The sequence below is a fragment of the Gorilla gorilla genome, chromosome 5 (genome assembly GCF_029281585.2).
Source record: "Gorilla gorilla gorilla isolate KB3781 chromosome 5, NHGRI_mGorGor1-v2.1_pri, whole genome shotgun sequence".
Lineage (NCBI taxonomy): Eukaryota > Metazoa > Chordata > Mammalia > Primates > Hominidae > Gorilla > Gorilla gorilla.
This window is the reverse complement of record NC_073229.2, coordinates 160296441-160312797: the sequence shown is the minus strand read 5'-3', so window position 1 is coordinate 160312797 and position 16357 is coordinate 160296441. Positions and strand designations below refer to the sequence as shown.

The 16357-nt window shown below is 40.4% G+C and overlaps 1 protein-coding gene across 2 annotated transcripts in view; it reads right to left on the bottom strand.

Annotated features, from left to right (window-relative positions):
- Positions 1–16357, bottom strand: part of PDE7B (phosphodiesterase 7B) — a 343143-nt gene that overhangs the window by 76639 nt on the left and 250147 nt on the right. For both annotated transcript variants that reach the window (XM_004044729.5, XM_019030183.4), the window contains one exon: positions 8252–8335. In XM_004044729.5, the coding sequence (XP_004044777.3) occupies positions 8252–8335 (84 nt within the window). The remainder of the gene's footprint in view (positions 1–8251; positions 8336–16357) is intronic.

Here is a 16357-nt window from a genome sequence, read left to right as displayed (position 1 = left end):
AGGTGAGTTAGCAAATCCGCTGGGATCTGACACAAGTCACTTTTGTACTCAATAGAATCCATCATGAGGGAGTGAGGTGGTGCCTGAACTCTAATGTCTAAATAGTTTCTCACAGAGGAAAATTTAGAGTTTCTCACTAAAGGAAACTCATTTCTTTGTGGGATTTCTCATGGACAGTCTTGTAATGCTTTTCAAAATCAAGCTTATTATAAACTAAAAATACAGGGGCCCCTGAACAAAAGTAGTTGGTTGACTTCATGACGCCTGTTCTGGCCAGATGGCTCATGAATGATTATGATTCCCAAGTGGAATTTCGAAAATAGACATCTCCTCTGCACTTTAGTCCATTATTTCTAGCTTTCTTCCGGACATTTCCACTCGATTCTCCTGCAAACTCAACCTGTCCCAGTGGAGCTTACCATCTTTCCCCTAACTCATCCTCTAACTTTTCTGACTGTTGATCTCAGCTCCAATTTTTCAGATGGCCAGACCAACTCTGGCTCTCCCAATATTCAGTATCCTCAAGTTTTATGTCTTCTTTTATATGAAATCTGTGGATTTACACTATCATCTCTACAGCCATCACAGTCTGCAGCCTGATTACATTTCTTTGGATTCATTGAAACTGTGTCTCCTACATATGGATGTTAGTTAATTTTCTCAAACACTGTTTTATCCGGTTCACCTTTTTCGCAAAATTCTCTAGAGATCCTCTGCTTAATAAGACAAGTTTGAATTCTTTATCTTGGCATTCCAAGCCTTTCTCTCTAGTTAATGAACTTTATTTGCTACTTTTTGGACCTTCTTCCTCCTTAATGACGTTATGTCCTCATATGTAGGTCAGCCTCCCTTATAGGCAACTCCGTAATCAGTCAACACTGTCTTATCTTTCAGTGTTTAGTACAAGACCATAAAGCCTTCTTCTGCTCAGGGTACTTCAGTAATCTCTGCCTTCTCTTGTCTCTGATTATTGTTACTTATTTTAGAATTAGATCATTTACTCTGTTGTATGGTACTTGGTGTAATGTTTATTTTCCTTGTCTATGTAATGAGATTGTTTGCTCTTTGAGGGTAGCAGGATATCTCATAGTTTCCTTTCTAGCCCTCAGAATTTTCTGCCGATATGGCATATAGCAGGTTTCTGAGGACCGGGGGGTCCTTGTTGACTTAAAAGGAATTGTTCAGATATTTTTGTCTGGTGTCTCTGGTAGACCCCAGTCCCACTGCTGTCTGAGACAGAAGGTAGCCATCATACAAAAGGCTATCTCAGTCCTGTGGCGGTTGGTGTGGCTCAGAGCACCTGGGTTTCATGGCCTTCTTGGCATAGAGTAGGTGTTGGTTGTTGAATGAATAAATGAATGAAAACCCAGAGGAAGTACTGGACTCCCTAACTCAATTTTCTATTTTTCATCCTTCAGACAAAAAGTAATCCATTAAATGATGTCAGACAGGTTAACAGAAGGCAATGGCTGTTTTCACTTTTAGATGTAGAAGGTGAAAATGGCTTCTTTTTGAATATGTTTTTTCTCAGACATATGTTGTATAATTTTTCCTGACTTCTCTGCTTGGATCACACTAGAATACCTTGTCTTTCAATAACACTTTTATCTAGTTGAGCAAACTTGTTGACAATGTTTTCCTGGTTTCTTAAGTCTTAAAGCATATTTTATAATGGCCCTAATAGTTGGCCTTAGCATACAGCCCTCTTTTATTTCACTGTTGCTTCCATAATCTGCTTGTGTTTTAACTTCTCCCAGGAAGACTTCCTTAATTTCCAAGACAGAGTTAATTATTCCCTTCTTGAACTCCTCTGAATCCCGTAGATGCATATATTTCTCATATTATGTATGCTGTTATTATACAGGCATGTATTATTTGGTGTATCACACCACATCAAAATGTATTTGTAAATAAATTGTAGATACAGTAGCTTATGCTACTGTAAATCCCTCAAGGGCAGTGGCCATGTCTCATTCATCTTTGTATCTCCAGCACTGGTACAATGCCTACCATAGGAGGTGCTCCGTCGAGGGGTAGTAATAGGGAGAGTCGGGACATCGCCAACTCTGTCTTCTGCAAGCTAGTGGGCATTTCAGTGGCTAACCATCCTGCTGCCCTGGCACTTCCGCAGCTGAAGTGCTGGGAGCTTGCAGCCAGAAGCCCTGAGTGCACCATCATGGAGCAAGATCCAGCTGAGCCAGAAAGCACCACTACCACAGCCAGTGCCTTGCCTTTCTTCTAGAGGAAGGTAAATGTTGAACTTTGAAATTGTAGGGTGTTACCTTGGCACTCACAAGTGTGAGGAGAAGTCTGAACAAGTCCCAGCGGACACCTCCCTTCTCCGCTTGGGGAACACAGGGCTGGGGGTGGGATAGCATCTTCTCAGCATGACTGAATTCAAATAATCCAATGACATTTTAGTTCAGATTCTTTGCATTTTGTGTAGTTCTTATAGGTGACAGGAAAAGGTGGCTGTAACTGTCTGCCAAGAATTCTCTCATAGGAAATGGAGTCTGGAAGGAAACTGTCACTCCATCTTTAAGATGAGGCTATCACTTAGGGCCAGATGATTTCCAGCATACTGAGTGGCTTTTGTTCAACAGTCCTTCATCGAGAGTGTGTTTTATATGTCAAAGAGAGTGTGTTTTATATGTCAAAGAAAGAATGGCTGCAGGGTATAATATGTTTTAGATGGCAGCTTTAAAAAAATATTGGAGTCTCTGGGTCACTTCTTCACAGAAAGGTTAAAAAATATATATGTTTGTATATATTGGTTCCATTTGGGAAATAATAAGTAAAGGGAAATATTTTTGTAGCTCTACTAAAATGACCTCATGCTTGTGCAGTTAAGATGACCCTGACAGGAGAGTCAAGTCTGAAGGAATAGAGCTTTAAAGATCAAGATTAGCAAATTAACAGGCAGGAAAAGCCAAATAGCCAATTAACCTACTACTGCAAAGCCCAGGGGCTGGTCTGGAGCTCTGGGTTCTCTGTGGCAGTGGACACTTGGTGCCCTAAAACCTCAGGCTGAAGCTGTTTCTTTTCCTCAAGCTCCACAGTCCCTGAGCATGTTTTCTTTGTATGTCACTTCCTCTGCTGAGCCGGTGTGGAAATCACTTTGTGTTGCTCTGAGATGGTTGCCACGGGAACATCTCAACCTAGTCATTATCTACTCAGGCTGCTGATTATATTAAATCAGGAGACAGAGCTGTAGACGGGGCTGCTGGAGCCGCCTGCTCTGCAGAAGGTTGTAATTGCTTCTGCAACTCTCCCCTCTGGGTCCACAAGTCTCAGAACACTCTTCTCTACATTTTTTCCTCCTTTGTTTCCCCCCTACAAACAGAATTAGTAAATGAAATAAATCTATAGGAAATCGACATTGGGAGAATACAGCCGTTACTTTTCCGTCCCTCCAGTTCTCTGTGTTAGGACATCATCTGGAATAAAAACAATTGTCCCCCTTTTCTCTCTGTTCTGGCTCTCTATGCTTAGGTGTAAAGATAACAGTCTTTAAAGATCTATCTTTCCTATGTCCCACACAAACAGTGCTGAGGCCACAGTTTCCTGCTATTTATCCAGAGAAGCTTCAAGAATTTCATAGAGATGACTCTCTTCTAAATTGTGTAAACTAGAAACAGGAAATGAAATTAGCTTTTAATGAGTGTTATGTATTTCTATTGATCTAGATGAATCTCTTATGAAAATGATTTTCTAATCTTTATTCCTGGAATGCATATGATATGGTATTATTATTTTTAACTAACAAAATTGCACATATTTATGGTATACAACATATTTCAAGATCTATATGTATATATACACACACACATTGTGGAATGGCTAAGTAAAGCTAAATAACTTATGCATTACCTCACATACTTATTTTTTGTGATGAGATCATTTAAAACCTACTCTGTTAGCAATTTTCAAATATACATTTGTTATTAACTATAGTCACAATATTATACAATAGATCTTTTAAACTTATTCCTGCATGTGATCTTTGAGAAACATTAAATTGAAATACTCTTTTTTGGGAAAACCTATATAAGCAGTTGGCCTTGTAATTTAGTGTCCAAATCAGGACACTCTGGGAATGAAAGATGGCACTATTAATAAATACTCCTGAACAACAGGTGCAAACTAGGACTATGCCAGGCAAACCAAGAGTCACCTTATATGCAGAAAACAGGTACATGAAATTGGTAGTACTGTGTTTCCCTCTGCCCCAAACATGTGCTTCCCCTCCCCGCAAAAATAATCTCTTCCAGAAGAATGTGCAAGTAGAAATTATAATTTTAAATTGGAATTTAAAATCTGCATCAATAACAGAGGTTCCCTCTCTGTTTATTCTTCTGTTCATAAAAATTTAGTCAATGTGAGTCCATTCTTGAACGTAAAGTGATGGCACTGGAAATTGAACAGAAAAAAAAAAAGACATTAACAAAGATAAACATACTGGACTGAATGTGCTTGTGGCTTTGTCAAAAAGCTCTCTTAAATCTGTTTAAAAAAATCTAAGTTAAGGATTGGCAACCTTGTTCTGTAAAGGGCCATAGGGTGAGTATTTTGGGGTTTGTGGGGGGCGGTTTGTAGACCACACGGTTTCTGTGCAACTACTTTGCCACTGTTTCAGTGACAGCAGTCATAGATGTCATATAAACAAATGGGCATAGCAATATCCCAGTAAAATTTTATTTACCAAAACAGGCAGGAGGAGGGGACAGATTTGGTGTGTGGACAGTCATTTGTCCACTTCTGTTCTAGTTATCCATTTTAATGCCTAGAAACTTTGTTCTGGTTGAAGACAAGTAATTTTAGATTTTAATTCTGATGTCCTCTGCCCTCCTGTGACAAACTGGGGCTGTGACTAATGGGACCAATGGGGAAATGCATGGGCCTCACTATTTAGTATACATTTCTGCTCTTGCGTGCTCCAGTGATTCAATGCATATACTGAGGTGGGTGGGGGAGGGACACCCACCCAGCGACACTTTGGAAAGGGGATGGCAGTTGTGTGGGTTTCACTAACATTTTGGAAGGAAGGCTGCAGGGATGCAGAGCTGGGGAGTGATGGCTATGGTGATTTGGTTTTTCCTATAAATGGTTTAAAAAAATCCTAGATTAGATTTTACCGTGGGAGAGAGAACAAAACTGCAATCACCCGAGGAAAATGAAGTTTGGGGTCTGTGCCCACACTGGGAAAAACTTGACTCAAAATTAAGGTAAGTGATCTAAAGAATCACTTTAAACTAGTTCAGCTCTTACAGAGTAGAATAAGAATGAGCTGGTAAAAAGAAAAGTTCTACGATAAAATCCCCAAATGTCCCAAGATGTTTCCCTTTAGGCATAAAGCACACACTAACAACTCAGGCAAACCACAACAAGGACGTGAATGATATTAAAGAGAATTAAATAGACAGTATATGAAGTAGTAGGAGATATGACATATATACCTTATGTGACTGTGCATAACACAGATGTTCATACATCTCTGCTCCACGGTGACAAGCTGTTGTAATTGCAAACTAAGTTAGGAACCGTGGAGGGCGACGACAGTAATGTTATCTGTTCTAGTTTCAACTCACCAATGGGGTCTTTGGTGCATTATACCAAGAGGTAAATCGTATCACAAAGGAAAATCTTAGAGGCCTTCATTCCTACCTGTGTTGTTCAGTTAAACACAGGGGATGATTTACATTCATAGTTATTTAATATAATGTTTTCGAGGAGACCCTTTAATAATTGGTAAGTTAACTATAGTTAGTAAATGATCAATAGCAATTGATTGTCTTTAGGATCTGATAGTCTATTTAGGGATAAAGAGAAGACTGTCTTTATGATCTTTATAGTCTTTTTGGGGTGTCTTTGATACATTAAAAAAACTGGAGACCACCTATAAAGGAAAATATCTAAAGGAAAATTAATATTGCATCTGCAATATGTTACAGAGTAAGAGACATGGGTGAAAGAGTTATCTGGAATGGAATGCTGAGGAGACCCTAAAGGGAATTTCAGGGTGGATGGCCAGCACTGTCACTCGATGAGTGGAGGATTGTGAGTACCAGGTGGGGTGAAATGGGGGTAGAGGGGCAGGCAGCATCCAGGGCCAGGGAAATGAGGCTGGGGTTGAGCCCAGGTGCTCAGAAGTCCTGGAGGATCTCCAGCAGAGGGAAGACAGGATAGCAGCTGCTGGCAGATGATCTCTTACGTGGTGAACAATATGACACTGAATTATTATCCGCAATGAGTTTCTCTTTAAATGTTATTTATTTTTGCAGTTGTTTTTCAGATTACAAAAGTAAAAGAGGCAAATTGTAAAAAAAAAAAAAAAAAAAGTGTTGCAGAATCCTATGATGTAGATAATTAAATATTCCACTGTCCCACCTGCAAACATAACCACCATTAGCAGTAAAGTTGCTTATTAACACTGGGATTAAGGTTTTAAAATAATGAAACTTTGGAATTATAAACAGAAATATCCCCTTATTTTCCTAATTCCTTTGTGGTTCATATTAGAAACCATGAACTAACACTCATCTACTATTGAAAAGAGGCCTTTCGGTTGTTTTCTCCCTCCGACTTTCAAAATGGGATGCCGTTGGAGCGTTCTGGTCTATATGAAACAGTGAAATGGAACCCCTTGCTCATCCTTGACCTGCTTGGAGAAACCACATGCCTAGGACCTGGAAATCCACTCAGTCTAGAGACTGTCAAAGGTGTAACTTCCGTGGGTAGCTGGAACAGCCCATTCAGGGTATAAGGAAAGGTCAGAGAGACCAATAGAGCTCCCGCAGGCCGTATCCCATATTGCATTGGTCTAATGGCTCAATTCGGTCTTCCAAAAAGCATTTTTGAGGGTCTGGGTAGGGAAGGTTATCTCTAGTGTGGAAAGAATTACTCCAAGTCTCTGTGTCCCTGAAAGTGCTAAAAAAACAGACATTGCACATTGATATGGGAGATTAACAAGCCAGGAGAAATACAAACATGCCACCTACTGTTGGCCTCTCAAGGATCGAAGGATCAGAAATAACAAGTTCTAATTTCTCCTAGCAATTTCCAGGGGTTGAAGTAAATCAAATTGCCTCTTTAGCTGAGCTTATTTATGTCAAAGGAAAGTAATATTCTTTGGGTATAATCTAGCACTTTGAAATTTATAGATGGGAAGTGATATGAGAACCAAACACTGAAAACCTTGGAGCAAATTGTGAAATTTATCCACTTGCTCTTCCACCTCCCCCACAAGTCTACAGTGAAGGATGATTATGATCGTTATAAGGCATGAAATCTGGAGGGATGACTGGTCACTGGTTTGGGTTTGCAAAGAAACCTAAGATTAAGAAAATTGTGGACCAAAGGTTGAGCAAAACTACTGATGAGGAGCAGTTTAGGGAGGGGAAGGTAGAAGTCAATGAACTTGTAAGATTCAAGGGAGAAAGCAGCAAGTGCTTTGGATTTTGCCCTGGTGAAGAGTTTTACCAGGAAGGCAAGAATAGACCTCAAGGATTTATATTAGACAAAGAAGTGAGAATTCCATAACAGGTAGGTTACTAAGGGCAACTGTAGAAGAGGTTTCCCTGTGGGGTTTTAAAAACAAAATGGAATCTCACCTAGTCTAGCTCTTCACCTAGTCTAGCTCTGGCTGAAGGTAGAGAGAATGTGCTGGAAAATGAAAATAGTAGCTTCCCTGTATAGGGCATCACAGTTTTTGAGACTTACACTTTTTATACAAAAAATTGTATTCTTTTTGAGACACGCTGGAAGGCAGTGGTGTGATCCTGGCTCACTGCAGCCTTGACCTCCTGGGATCAAGCTATTCTCTCACCTCAGCCCCCAATTAAGTAGCTGGGACTACAGGCAGCGCCACCATACCCAGCTAATTTTTTGATTTTTTGTAGAGATAAGGTCTCACTCTGTTGCCCAACTCCTGGGCTGAAGCAATCCTCCCACCTTGGCCTCCCGAAGTGCTGGGATTACAGGCGTGAGCCACCATGCCTGACCAGAGATTTATACTTTTAAAGCTGACCTGATCTCATTTGACCCTCAGTGGAGCTCTGAGAGGCAGGGCAGGGCCAGAATTACTTCACTTGTGAGGAAATTCAAAGACAAAGGGTTAAGTTCTGTTGGCAGAAGAGAGATTCAGGAAGGAAGGCAGACCCCAGAAGGTTTTGAAGTTCAGAGGGAAATGAGGATTTTTTTTTTCTTTTTGAAGAAAACGTTTGTTCCTTTCCAGGTACACTTGATTACTCACTGTTAAGTAGGCGGAAGTCAATGAATGGGTAGGAGCCACGGCGTTCAGCAGGAACCCCCGTCTGACTCCTTAGTCGTATATCTCCTAGAAAACAGAAAATCCAAACAAAGGCTTGAAAACATTGCCACGTGCATTCACTTTTCCCCTGTAAATCCTCAATGAAACCAACCCCAGATGTCAGGAGAAAAATGGTTCCCATTCACCATACTGAAGAGAGTGCTATGTGGAAAGGGATATTTAATACTGAGTGTAATGAGGTTGGCAATACACTAACAAGGAACACAGGTCTCTTGTATGTGCTTAGAAGATGGGTCTGTGAAAATCACAGCAACTTACAAAGTTCCATAAAAAGACAAAAGTCTTTTTATGCTTCCCAGGGCCACAGAGACAAAGACTCTGAATCCAGAAGGACAAATGGGTGTTGCATTGTAGCTTTTGTTCTTAAAAGTGTTAATCACCCAGACTATAATTTTTCTTTGTTCCAGCACAATTGTTTTCTGACTGGCATCCACCTTTCTTTTTTCCAGATTGTATCATTAATGTGCTTTAGAATCGGCTCACAGGGTAGCCTTGCTCCAGGCACTCGGCCACTCTTGCACACAGGACAGTCTGTAGAGTTTCTAGTACTTATTTATTTGTAGGTTTCCTTTATATGTATATATATATTTCTTTCTTTTTTTTTTTGACATGGAGTCTCGCTTTGTTGCCAGGTTGGAGTGCAGTGGCACGATCTTGGCTCACTGCAACCTCTGACTCCCGAGTTCAAGCGATTCTCCTGCCTTAGCCTCCCGAGTAGTTGGGACTACAGGCACACGCCACCACGCCTAGCTAATTTTTGTATTTTTAGTAGAGACGGGTTATCACCATGTTGGCCAGAATGGTCTTGATCTTTCGACCTTGTGATCCACCCACCTCGGCCTCCCAAAGTTCTGGGATTACAGGCGTGAGCCACCATGCCTGGCTGGTTTCCTTTAATATTTAATATCTGTGTTCGTTTTCCTTTTTAGTATGTGTCCTGCCTTTCTCATCAGGGGAGGTAATGGAGTAGAGTGGAAAGAGCATGGACTTTAGAACACGGTAGGCCTTGGAGAAATCTGGCCCAGACGCTTGCTACTTGTGTGATCTTGGCAGATTTATTTCTCTGAGCCTCAGACGCCTCATTTATAAAATAAAGTTAAGACCCACTTCGAAGTGTCCTTGTCAGAGAACCTAAAATAATACTCAGTGCCTGGCAATAAATGCTGGTTTGCTTCCTTCTAAACTCCTGCAAAGCAGGGATCATGCATATCATGTTATTTACATTTCTCCATAATAGCACTTTGAATGCTGTCTGGTACTTAGTGGATTCTAAGTGAATGTTCTCTGTTGACAAGAGTAGAAATAAAGACCAAATTCACCAGTTATTATAGATAATATGGAATCAGAGGAGAGGTAGAAATATGTGAGACATAATGTATCTCTGGAAGAACTGAATCAGGGAAGGTTTCAATTCCAGTAGTAATGGGTACACTCCCATAAATCACCTTTTTCCCGAAGTAAGGTGGCACTGGGGCCCCAGCCTGGGAGCTGAAAGGAAGAACAGTCCTCTCTCCTTCTTTTCCTAATTCCTGGAGGAACTCAGGGCCTGGGTGAGATCCCCATCAGCTGCAACTCATGCAACTGATATGCTTAAAATGTCCCTCATAGATGGGCCTTGAGTGTACTTGGGGTTGTAAAGTGCAAGCCATGAGCTCTTGGGCTGTTCTCTGCTTTGAATTTTACATTGGTGCCTTCTTCAATGCTTTGTATAATGTGATATTACATTGCCATATTGATATGAAATAATATTGTAATTTATGGATAAATGTTATAAACCAAAGTGAGAGGAAGAGGAATAGATGGAAAAGTACTTTTATAGGTCTGAATATAAACTTACATCAATGAGGGTAAAGCTGTTAGCTTTAAAAAAAATGTACTTATGTATTTTGTTATGGGGTGGCTGGTCAATAAAGGAAAGCTACCAAGAAAAGTTGAAGTGTTTTTCTCTCCTCGGCAGTTGTCTTGAACACCCTATGTTTACAAAGCACTTTCACAACATGACAGTATATTTATCTTCTTGTTTTTTCTCATTGGACCTTCATAATAACCCTGTGAGGAGAGACACCTTTATTCTCTTTACTTTATAAGTAAGAAAATAGAGGCTCAGAGAAGAATGGTTGTGAAGGACTACTATTCGCTCTGTAGTCCCAGTTAAGGGCACAAGCCCCTTAAAGTCCTGATATAGTAAATAATTATGGACTTTAATTGAGCTGCCTAAGTTTATGGTGCTTTCAGCTTATAGTCAGTGGGGTAGCACTTAAATCTAGACTGTTAGACTTCATAGGCAGAGCTCTTTCCACAATACCATTGTTTTCTAACCTTATGATTAGAAACACACACCTTAGGGAGTGTGTAGACCTGGTTTTTAAAAAGAAAAAAGAAATGAAAATCTTAGATCCTCACATAAAAGCAGTTGTAGTTTTAATATCAATTGAGAAAATACAGCATGTTAAAATGATAGACTCACTGACTTTAAATAAATTTATGTTTTATAATGGTAAGAAGGGAGACATATACAGTAAAAATGATGCATGGAGGAGACTGTATAGATTTTATCTACAAAGCTGGCTGGGCTTGTGGATTTGTTGACCTGTTGCTGTAATCTCATGGGCTCCTTCCAGCACTTTCACGCTCACCTTTTGGAAATCACTTCTCCATTAGTATTTTCTTCTCAGTATTATCAAAGAGTTCCTCTTGACTTTGTAGCCATGAGGCTACCATTTCCCCAGAAAGTGTCTGTGTAATATTGATGAAGTTTTTAATGCCTGTGACAGGATTTCTTCCTGGTCTTCACCTGACAATCTAGGGCAGAGGAGGCCCATTATTACGTAAAGTTTTAGATTTAGGGAAACTGAGGAAGAGTACCCTGTGGCCAAATGGATGAAGGGAGGGCAATACACTGGGAACTTGGGGGCTCCTGTACTGAGAGGACGAACATTTTGCCATCTTGGGTAACCCTGGATGTATCAGTAATCACTCTGAAGTCCAGTTGTCTAATATTTAAATTGCATAAATCATAGCAATTTTGTCTACATCACAGAGTTGTTGTAAGGAAATTATAAGGTATGTGAAAATAATATGGTAGATAACATTCATTGAATACCTATACTGTGCTGAGGATTTTACATGTATTATCTCACATCATCAACCCAACAACCCAAAGTAGCTGTTATTATTATTATTTGACTATTTTGCAGATGAGGAAACAAAGCTAATGAAATTTGATAATTTGTTCAGACTCATAGAGCTAGTAAGTGCAGAGCTTATGCTTAAACTCAGAACTGACTTGAAACCTCATGTTCTTAACCACTTTCCTATATTATCAAGATGAAAAATTGGTTAAACAGGTCAGCATTAACTTTTTCTTACGTAATGTATGCTTTGATTGCTGTTTGCTGATAAACCAAATGTACAGTCATGATGATTTGTGGAAAAAGAATACCAGGAGAATCCCACTCCCTTGATGAGTTCACGGTTCAATCAAAGAGCATTTCAGTGGAAATGGGCTGTACAAGCAAGACAACCAAATCCTGTCCTGGATCAACAAGGAATCTATTACTTTCAAGTAAGAAAGCAATTATTAAAAATATTCTTCAGCAGAACTGAAATTAGCTGGCAACACATTTTCACACTGCATCCTACTTTGGGAAGAAGAGACAAGTAACAATGGAGCCAGGTGAGAGCAAAGATATCTAAACAAGCAAACAAACCCAAACAAATCGGCAATAACAACAAATAAGGAAACCATACCTGGAAGATTCCATTTCAGTGCTGACACTGTCCATAACTACATTGCACTTTGAGAAGCTGATTCCTCATAAACCTAACAATGCCCCTTTGGTGTAGTAAATAATCATTTTCAAAAGGATGAAATCATGTTAAAAATATCAGTAAGGCAGGAGGCAGGACAATTGTAAGTATGCTAACAATGCATCTGAGAAATTTCACAACATGAAAACAGTTCAATACAAACACACCAGACATTCCCAATCTGAAGCATTCTATTTAATGGAAGCGCTCATGTAGTAAGATTTATGTGTTAATGGTATATTTCTAATATAGAAAGTTTTCTTTCCTTCTCCCTGCTTTAAGGAGCCTGTTCTGTTATTAAATTGCTTTAATAAGCTGGTGGGAAGAGAGAATTAATTCAGTAACAACAGTCCTCAGAGGAGCAGAGGCTACTGGGCTGTTTTCCGAGGGACAGAACCAGCGGTGTCCTGCCTAGCTGCTTTTCCTGGCCCAGGGTCTCAGGCAATCATCTATTTACTTAAGGCCTTATATCCAAGCTAAACAATTATTTTGACTATTCATTGAATCCTTGTTTAACTTAAGCAACTTGTTTTTTTTCTTCTGGCAAATGAAAGGTGCTGTGGAAGCTGGTAGGAAGCGTTGACAGCCTAGAGTCATGTCCCCAGTCTGTTCTTATTGTGTTCCAAAAGGAAACAAACAGCAGGGGCATTCTGATTTTGAAAGGGCTGCTGCTTTTTTTTGCCCCTTCAGGCTGACAACATCACATGTCATCCCCTGTACTGAAGGCTGCAAACAGGCTCAGAGCTGAGCTGAATTGCCCCAGGAGCCACGACCTGACCTGACGACAGCCCCTCACCCTCCCTGAGGACAGGGCTCCGGAATGGACCTCTTGCTTACTTGGCCTCTCACGCTGCCTCTGGTTAATAAAAGCTTGTGCTAGGAAGCAGATGTCTATGTAGCCTCTTATGTAACTGGCAAAGAGGGTGGAGACTCTGACAGCGATGACAACTTACAGTGGCTGAAACATGGGCCATGTGACAAGAACCAGACTCTGGCCCCTGTCGTGGTATGTCAAGGTCATTTCAGGGTGAGGAAAAGGTGTCAGGGACAGAGCAGTAGCTACTGGGCTTCCATGGCATCTGCGATGAATGAAGAAGATAGTGACATTCTTGGTATAAACAGGTTGCACAGAATATGGGATAGAGATTCATAGCAGGGGCATCACTAAGGAACCAGGAAGATGAGATAGTGCTGGTATCAGAAAGATGAAGCCGCAAAGCAGCCCAAATATGGTGGGAAAGAAGCAGCTCTAATGAAAGGTATTCCTTTGAGCTTGCTGAGCACATTACTAATTCATGTCACTGCCACCACTTGCAAAATAAAGACAGAGAAAACCCAGATCCCAAATCTCAGACAACTTTCACCATACTGCACATCTCAGCTAGAAGCTTTGTTTATTTCAGCTGACTACTCTCCAAATTAACTAAGTGAACGATTTCTCCTAAGATGTTTATCTGACCTAAAAGAGAGGAGGAAGGTTGTGCAATTTAATCACTCCATAGATTTATGGGATAGCACAAGCAGCCAGTTCAGATAACTTAGGCAGAGATTATTGTTCCGAGTACCGTGATCTTACAGGAGGGAGCCAAGATGGCTGATTAGACCCAAATTTCCCCTGTGGGGGGTTCAATCTTCCACTTTCTTGAGTGACACTGGGCCTGCCTGGTCACTAAGGACTATGTGCTGAACTGGCTAAGTAGGAGGCTTCCTGTCCATTGTTCTGTTTCACTAGCTGTGTGTTCCTGGGCTGTCGGTGAGAGAGCTTTGTATGTAGGAAAGAGGCAAACCAGGAGTTAGTCGTCCAGAAACCACGTTTTTCGCAAAAGGAATGAAACACAATTTTCTTTGCGTGTGAAAAAAGTTCTTTCTTCTCTTCTTAAAAATCTTGATTTGTATAACAAAATCAGAGAAAAGGGAAATTTCACCAAGTTAGAGTTGCCAAACAATACTGCACCACCTTGCATCTTTAGCTTAGAATGATGACTTTCTGACAAATGTGCATTTTGGAACTTGAATGCTGAAAAGTGAATATGTAAATAGTAGTGTGTTTGTTTTCTAAAGAAGGTAAGGCAGGTTTTAGACTAGTGTCAACAAGAGCTATCCTCATTTTTGAGCTTGATAGTTTTTCAGAGGGAAAATGAGAAAAAAGTAAGCTTCAATCACCAGGAACATAGGAGTCTCATAAAAAAAGATATTGAACAAGAAGCAGTGGGAATGCCCAAGGAGAATTTCAAAAGCTGTAAAAGACCTTAAAAGAACACAAAGACATGTCTTCTTATAAAGGTTGGGTAGAAGAAGAACAACTTGAGGAATCAACTTGGGGACTATGAAATCTGGGTCTGCCTTCAGTAATGAAAACACGGATGGGTGTAAGATTACGCATCATTCATGTATTTCTGGGGTAATACTTTTAATCTCCAGAATTTCCACCAAGCAAAGTTTGTTGTTTTTTAGAAATGCATTATATATAAATTGCTTAGCACAGTGCCTGGCACATAGTTGGTATTCAAAAACCAGTAGCTATTGTTCTTACTTAGTTACCATTCTTCCGATATTCTGTGTTCCTTCCCGAACCCCCACCCACCCCCTACCAGCTCCTTAATTGTTGGTATTTTTAGGAGGATTTTCTAAGTGTCAGGATCTGTTTGAAGGGCTTTATGTGTATGAGCAACTTTAGTCCTTGTGACAAGCCCCAGGCATACGTGTGTGTATCATCCCCACTGTCCTGAGGAGCACAGAGAGCTTATAAAGTGACTAAATTGGGATTCCAGGTGCCCTCGGGAGCCCTCGCTCTCTAAAGCACTCCTGCACATGGCCAGCATCTCCATTCTCCACAACAGAGACCAGGAACAACTATGCATGATGTAATTCACAGGTCCCTTCAGTCTTCCCAGGCTGTGTTTCTTCTCTCTCTGCTGGACATGACAGGGTTAATAAAAGTGAGCACCAAAACCATGTCCTGAGGAAAACCTAACATTTATCCTGGTGTTTCTTCACAGCAACATTATAAGCCCAGGACAACAGGTGTGCTGTGGACCACAGCTCGGGACCCATGAACCCCTAGTGGTGCAGGTTAGACTACAGGAAGATGTAGACTCCACTGGAGTGTGTAGGTATCTTGCAGTTTGGTAGAACATTTAGGTATGGGGGTCAGCAAAGGGGCCAGTTCTTGGGCAGGCAGAGGGGATCCTAAACTAATTCAGTTCATTTCAACAAATGCTTATGCAAAACATTACACAAAATGTTGAAAAGTAGGTGAAGACAGAAATAGAAACTACCATTGGAGAATACTACAAACACTTCTACACAAATAAACTAGAAAACCTAGAAGAAATGGATAGATTCCTGGACACATACACCCTCCCAAGACTAAAGCAGGAAGAAGTTGAATCTCTGAGTAGACCAATAACAGGTTCTGAAATTGAGGCAATAATGAATAGCCTACCAACTAAAAAAAGTCCAGGACCAGATGAATTCACAGCCGAATTCTACCAGAGGTACAAAGAGGAGCTGGCACCATTCCTTCTGAAACTATTCCAATCAATAGAAAAAGAGGAAATGCTCTCTAACTCATTTTATGAGGCCAGCATCATCCTGATACCAAAGCCTGGCAGAGACACAACAAAAAAAGAGAATTTTAGACCAATATCCCTGACGAACATTGATGCAAAAATCCTAAATAAAATACTGGCAAATCAAATCCAACAGCACATCAAAAAGCTTATCCACCACGATCAAATCGACTTCATTCCTGGGATGCAAGGCTGGTTCAACATATGCAAATCAATAAATGTAATCCATTACATCAACAGAACCAATGACAAAAACCACATGATTATCTCAATAGATGCAGAAAAGGCCTTAGACAAAATTCAGCCTTTCATGCTAAAAACTCTCAATAAACTATGTATTGATGGAACGTATCTCAAAATAATAAGAGCTGTTTATGACAATCCCTCAGCCAATATCATACTGAATGGGCAAAAACTGGAAGCATTCCCTTTGAAAACCAGCACAAGACAAGGATGCCCTCTCTCACCACTCCTATTCAACATAGTATTGGAAGTTCTGGCCAGGGCAATCAGGCAAGAGAAAGAAATAAAGGTATTCTATTAGGAAAAGAGGAAGTCAAGTTGTCTCTGTTTGCAGACGACATGATAGCATATTTAGAAAACCCCACAGTCTCAGCCCAAAATCTCCTTAAGCTGATAAGCAACT